This window comes from Octopus bimaculoides, chromosome 14 (genome assembly GCF_001194135.2).
Source record: "Octopus bimaculoides isolate UCB-OBI-ISO-001 chromosome 14, ASM119413v2, whole genome shotgun sequence".
NCBI lineage: Eukaryota > Metazoa > Mollusca > Cephalopoda > Octopoda > Octopodidae > Octopus > Octopus bimaculoides.
The window spans coordinates 25,407,855-25,414,800 of record NC_068994.1 but is presented as its reverse complement, the minus strand read 5'-3'; the positions used below and the strand labels follow the sequence as shown (position 1 = coordinate 25,414,800).

At 37.3% G+C, this 6,946-nt stretch overlaps 1 protein-coding gene across 2 annotated transcripts in view; it reads left to right on the top strand.

The window, feature by feature from the left end:
* The window catches only part of LOC106879926 (exocyst complex component 4), a 268,982-nt gene that overhangs the window by 90,264 nt on the left and 171,772 nt on the right, over window positions 1-6,946 (top strand). For both annotated transcript variants that reach the window (XR_008265483.1, XM_052972782.1), the window contains exon 15: window positions 4,298-4,361. Coding sequence is in view for 1 of the 2 variants with exons in the window: in XM_052972782.1 (XP_052828742.1) it covers window positions 4,298-4,361 (64 nt within the window). In the remaining variant the exon portion in view is untranslated. The remainder of the gene's footprint in view (window positions 1-4,297; window positions 4,362-6,946) is intronic.

The window sequence follows — 6,946 nt, the reverse complement described above, 5'->3', positions numbered from 1 at the left end:
ATCCTAGATCCTGTCATTATTTTTCTTGTTTTCCTGTCTATTTTACATAGTTCGTTTAGTGTCCAGTTAAGGATGTTGTAGCTGTAGCTTATAACTGGGACAGCTAAAGTGTTGATACCCATTATCTTGTTTTTAGCATTGAGCTCTGTTTTTAGTATTGATCTAACTCGTCTATAGTACTCTTTCTTTATTTTTTCTTTCATTTGTGTATGTTGTATCCTATCTAGTTCATTGACTCCTAAATACTTGTATGGTTGGCTTTCGTCTAGTTCTCTTATTTCATTGGCTCTATCTAGTGTTATATTGCTGCTTTTAACTAATTTTCCTCTTTTCAGGGTTGCTTTGGCACATTTTTCCTTGGTAAAGCCGTGTACTGTCTGTATACTGATGCTACAGTCAATGCAAGGTCCTAATGCTCATCATTTTATAAAAAACATTGTTGATAGAACATTATTTACCTTATTTACAATTGACGGATATTTGTCCTAATTTTGTTTGTTGTTAACACAACGTTTCGGCTGATACACCCTCCAGCCTTCATCAGGTGTCTTGGGGAAAATTCGAACCTGGGTTCTCATTCCTAAGGTATTTTTCAATGTTGTTGTTATTATTATTATTATTATTATTATTATTATTATTATTATTATTCAGATTCCAATCTTGGGGTTAGTAGTCCGCGCTCTTAACCACTACCCCGTATGCTTGTGGGCATATTCCGAGTTTGATTTCAGGCAGTGACCTGAATAATAATAATAATAATAATAATAATAATAATAACAACAACATTGAAAAATACCTTAGGAATGAGAACCCAGGTTCGAATTTTCCCCAAGACACCTGATGAAGGCTGGAGGGTGTATCAGCCGAAACGTTGTGTTAACAACAAACAAGATGAGGACAAATATCCGTCAATTTTAAATAATGTAAATAATGTTCTATCAACAATGTTTTTTATAAAATGAGCATTAGGACCTTGAATTGACTGTAGTATCAGTATCAGATTTTCCAAGGAAACTCTGTAACCTTTTTGCAATTATACTGAACAAGTGTCAACTTGGCAGTCCCCTACGGCTTTGGATGAAACATCACGACAACATGGCTGAGGACTTAAAGTATACAGTTCAACAGGCAAACCAAGATATCAATATTCAGTTCTCTGAAACAATTTTTAACCAAGTACTGACTGAAATTGAGGATCAAGTTTTGGCCAAGGGAGGCAAAAATTTGCAAGAGTCTGGCTCTGGACTGCCAAAAACAAACTGTCAAATTAGACATAGTAAGAGAGACAAATTATGACATCGCAGAATTTGCTGCAACTGTGAATGAACATGAACCTAAACTTCCAAAACAATACTGTACCTGTGATAAAATTATTTTGTCAGTCAGAGAAAAAAGTAGAGGAATTTTATTTCTTCATGCTCCTGGTGGCACAGTTAAAACATTTGTACCAACATTGCTTCCCTTCAAGGTAAGGCAACAAAAAAGAATTGCATTTGCTGTAGCATCATCTGTCTTTGCTGCCACCATTCTCCCAGGAGGGAGAACAGCTCATTCTGCTTTTAAATTACCACTAAACCTGGTCACAAATGATCATTCAATTTGTAACATAAGGTTCAGGTTCAGCAGAAGTTTTGTGCCAATGCCACCTGGTCATTTGGGATGAATGCACCATGTCACATAGAGGTGCAATGGAAGCTCTTGATAAGACCTTACAGGACATAAGAGGCAACAATAAATTTATGGGAGGAGTTACATTAGTTTTCTCAGGAGACTGAAGTCTCCTGATAGACATTACCAGTCATTCTGAGATGAACAAGATCTGATGAAATAAAAATATGCATTAAGTCTTCACACCTATGGAGTAAAGTATAGAAATTCTCCCTCAATACTAAGGTGCAAGCGTTATAACATAGGGACCAATGCGCAGAACAGTTTCCAACCTGGCTCCAATTAGGAAATGGAAAAGTACCATTTGATGATATCATGGAAATGGCTCATATTGCTATCATGGTGAATTCTCCAGTTGAATTGAAGAACAGGATATTTTCAGACTTAAGTAATAATGTTGATAATTCACATAAATGGTTGTGTGACAGGGCAATTCTCAATATCAAAAATGAGACACTAGCAAGGATTAACCATGAATTAATGAATAAGATTCCAACAGTCATTAAGGAGTAAAAATCAACTGATTCAGTCCTTGATGAAAATCAAGCTGTTCATTACCCAACAGAGTTCTTTCATTCTCTTGAGCCACCTGGAATTCCTCCACATAAACTTTTTCTGAAGGTAGGAGTCCTAATGCTTCTTAGAAATTTAGATCCTCCTAAATTATGCAATGGGACAAGGTTGATTGTGAAGACATTATCACTTAATGAGATAGAAGCTACCATCATCACTGGATGTGCCTCTGGGGAAGAAGTTTTCATTCCAAGAATTCCAATCAAACCAACAGACATGCCATTTTAGTTCAAATGAATACAATTCCCAGTGCAACTTTGCTTCACAATGTCTATTAATAAAGGTCAAGATCAGACTTTGAAATCTACTAGCTTGCACGTAATTGAGCCTTGCTTTTCTCATGGTCAACTTTATGTTGGTTGTTCCAGGGTTGGTAGTTTGCAAGACTTATTTGTCTATGCTCCAAACCAGAAAACAAAGAATGTTGTTTACCCAGAAACTCGTACATAATTTTCCTTCAACAAAAGCATAGGAGTGGCTGTGTGATAAGAAGCTTGCTTCCCCTCCACATGGTTCTGGGTTCAGTCCCACTGAGTGGCACTTTGGGGCAAGTGTCTTCTACTATAGCCTTGGGCTGACCAAAGTCTTGTGAGTGGATTTGGTAGACAGAAACTGAAAGAAGCCCATCGTATATATGTGTATATATATGTATGTACATATGTATGTATGTATGTATGTATGTATGTATCTGTGTGTCTGTGTTTGTCCCGTACCATCTCTTGACAACTGATATTGGTGTGTTTACGTCCCTGTAACTTTGTGGTTCGGCAAAAGAGACTGATAGAATAAGTACTAGGCTTAGAAAGAATAAGTCCCAGGGTCGGTTTGATCAACTAAAGATGGTGCTCCAGCATGGCCACAGTCAAATGATTGAAACAAGTAAAAGAAAAAAGTAAAAGGAAAAAAAATTTGATGGAATTTATTTCCTTTTATAAAAGTGGTAAATTTTGTATTTTTTTTTTTAATCTTTTTATTATTATTACTATTTTGTACTATGAATTTCAAATTGATTTCCCAATTAAAGAATAAAATGTATCCTAATTGAAGAATAAATTGAATGTCATCATCATCATTGTTTAGTGTCCACCTTGCTTTTTTCTTCTAATATATAAGTAACAATTTTATTCCTGGGCAATGCTGAGTGCCTCTGCTAGTATATAGAACACACAACCTTGTAGGTGGGTGTGGCGGGGAATGTGTGCACAGAGCTGGTAAGGGTACCTACAAACTTTTTTTATTGCTTCAAAAAAGTATATAAAAACCAGACAGTTATTAATTAACTTTGAGTAGTCTTTTTCAAGTTTAGAATGGGGCCAGTTTTATCATAAGATAGGGTAATTTAGATCCTTAAAAGAGACAAGGAAACAGTTGATAAGTACTGAAATGATCAGTCCTTATCTCCTTATCATGCTTTATTTTATTCTTTAGTCTGTTTAGAACGTTCTTCCTTATAATCAGACCATTAAGATAGAATGGTAATTTAGAGTCAACCTGACCATTTTCGTTCCTTTTGTTCATGTTTTTATCTATGTGTTTTGTATTTTGTCTGTCATGATATCTATGGTTTTAGTTTTGTCTGTAAACTGCTGAGAATGACACATCACTTTTGGTATGCATTATAACACTGAGTGAAATGGTGAGAGAATCTTACAAGACATTTATTTAAACTCAAAAGTTAAAGAACCAAAATAAATGCTGCTAAGCATTTTGTCCAATGCACTCATGATTCTGCCAATTTGCCGCCTTAATAATAATGCTTTCTACTATAAGCTCGAAGTCTGAAATTTCCAGGGAGGTTAGGTAGTTGATCACATCAACTCCAGTCCTTAACAGGTACTTATTTCATTGATCCTCAAAGGATGAAAGACTAAGTCAACCTTGGCGGAATGTGAACTCAGAATGTGAAGACAGACAAAATGCCACTAAGCATTTTTCCCAGTGTGTTAATGATTCTGTCAGCTTGTCACCTTCGCCACTTGAATAATAATAATAAACTTCCAAATAATAATTATCTTTGTTAATGTGTTCTGTCACTATTTTTCTTGGTATATTGTAGCCATTTTTACAACACTGGAAAGTTTCATCAAGGAAATTGAAACCGCGATGGCCTGTGCTCCAGGGTAAGTTGATAAAATCCACTTGACTGTTTGTCATTATGTCACTGTTAAGCACTTCAAACCTGCTGTCTCTTTTCTCTGTCTTTTCTACCATTAGTAGTTGCCTCTGCTCCTCACAGTTGGCTGGTCTTGTACCATTTCCTACAATGGAACGCTGAGTCACTCATCTCTCCTCTCATCACTTATATTGTATTTAACCTCCCCAGGCCCACTAGTCCTGCCTCTTCAGAATGTTAGTTATCTGGAATTCTCATTCTCCATGTTTTTCTTGCAGTCTTAAGCTTGAGATAGTTAAAGAAAAACTTTAATGATATCAATTTCACTGATCTTGAAAGGCCTATGAAGGTCATAGGCACTGCCCCTTTCTTCAGACTTAACATATAAAATGAAACTCTTTGTAACCATTTTAAGACTACCATTAACTCCAGTACAACACAAATATTTAAAACTATCATCATCTTCATCATTTAACATCTGCTTTTCATGCTGGCATGGTTTAACAGGGAACTGGTGGACTGCACCAACCACCAATGTCATCTTAGGCATGGTTTCTACATATAGCTGCCCTTCCTAATGCCAACCACTTCACAAAGTGTATTGGGTACCTTTTTCATGCTACTGGCATTAGTGAGGGTGTCATGTAACTTGAAAGACAGAAAAAAACAGAAAAGTTGGACAGGGTGGAGATGAGTGGCTGTATACCGGGGTTTCTTGCTATAGAGGACATATGTGGCTACAGGAAATAAGAGGAAAGTAGTGATGGGGTGGTAGAACAAACTTTCAATGAACAAAGAAGGACAAGGATAGTAGATCATGGGAGGAGATGAGAAAGTGGATGCTTTCATGAAAGTGTGAAGAGGGAATAAACTGGTAGAGGTAGAGATTACTGTAGTGAGTGGAGAACAAGGGTGAGGGGTGCAGATGATGGAAATACAAGTATGCAGAGTGGTGAGGTGGGATATAGATGAGTGTCTCAGGAAGGAGAATAGAATAGAAAGTAATTGAATAATGTGTAAGGTGTAGGATATGTGGAAAGGAAGAGATAGGGATACATAAGAGGCTATAGTAGGGTTATGACAGTAGATATGGGAGAGTATTGAGAATGATAGTAGATTAGAAATGTCTTTAGAATGGAGTGTCATAGAGGGGGAAAAGGGCAGTAGCTGAAAGCACAGAAAGGAAGTATTTGGTTGAAATGTTGTGGGTAGGGATGGTGTGGAATGGAAGTAGTTTGCTAGTGGGGTCATTTTGACAGTATGAGAGATAATATGTGCAATATTGTTTACCAGTAAATACAGTAGCTGTGTAGTACCCTAGATGGCAGGAAGTGGGGAGGAATGCTTGATGTGTCAGAGGGAGAGACGACTGGGTACATGGCGTCATATGTGCAAGCATATCTGGTTTTAGGATACCATTTTTACTGTAATGGGTGGATCTTCTGGTGCACAGCAAGATACCAATCTTTTCGGTCCTTTGTCTTCTCAAGGCTCAGTATCTTCAGATTAGTCTTCAATACTTAATTCCATGTCTTTTTGGGTCTCCCCCTTCTACAAGTTCCATCCGCTTTAAGCAATCAACACTTCTCTGTACAACTGTCCTCATCCGTATGCATCACATGACCAAACTAATGCAGTCATTTCTCTTGCATGCTACATCTGATTCTACTTGTGCCTAACTTTTCTCTCTATACATTTGCTTTTTGTCATACATGCTCAATAATATTGCACATCCAGTGAAGCATATTAGTTTTTCATTCCTCTCTAGTCTTTGCATGTCCTCTGCTTTCAGGGCCCATGTCTCACTACCATGTAGCATTGCTGTATATACACATGTATCATACAATCTGCCTTTCAGATGGAGAAAGAGACCTTTTGTTGCTAACAAAGGTAATAGTTTCCTGAACTTTCTCCATCCTACTCTTATTCTAGTAACTACAGTTTCAGAACTTCCTCCTCCACTACTAATTAGGTCACCTAGGTAACAGAAGCTCCCTATTACCCCTCAGAAGCCTCCAGAGCATTTGAGAAAGTAAATTTCCCATATGACCTCAGGCTTTATGGCAGCTATGCATCTTCTACAAACAAAAACTACTTTCTCCATTAACCTTCCTGTGATTCCACTACACCTCTTGTGTGTCCACTGCTTGCTCTGGGTACACTGAAATTATTGCCTACATCTTACCTGAATGTCAAGCAGGGCCATTTACTTGAGCAGGACAGTGTACTGTCTGTTTTCCTACTTTCTAAACCTTTAGTCTTTTCTAAATTAACTTTAAGGCCCTTTGATTCCAGGTTTTGCTTCCACATCTGTGATTTCTTTTCTGATTCTGTTATAGATTCCACTGTGAGTGAGAGATCATCAGCAAATAAATTCCAGGGTCAGCCAGCTTTAAATTTCTCTGTTATGGCCTGGAGGACTATATATATGTGTGTGTGTGTGTGTGTGTGTGTGTATGTATATAACTCTTTTTACTCTTTTATTTGTTTCAGTCATTTGACTGCAGCCATGCTGGAGCACCACTTTTAGTCGAACAAATCGACCCCAGAGCTTATTCTTTGTAAGCCTAGTATTTATTCTATTTGTCTCTT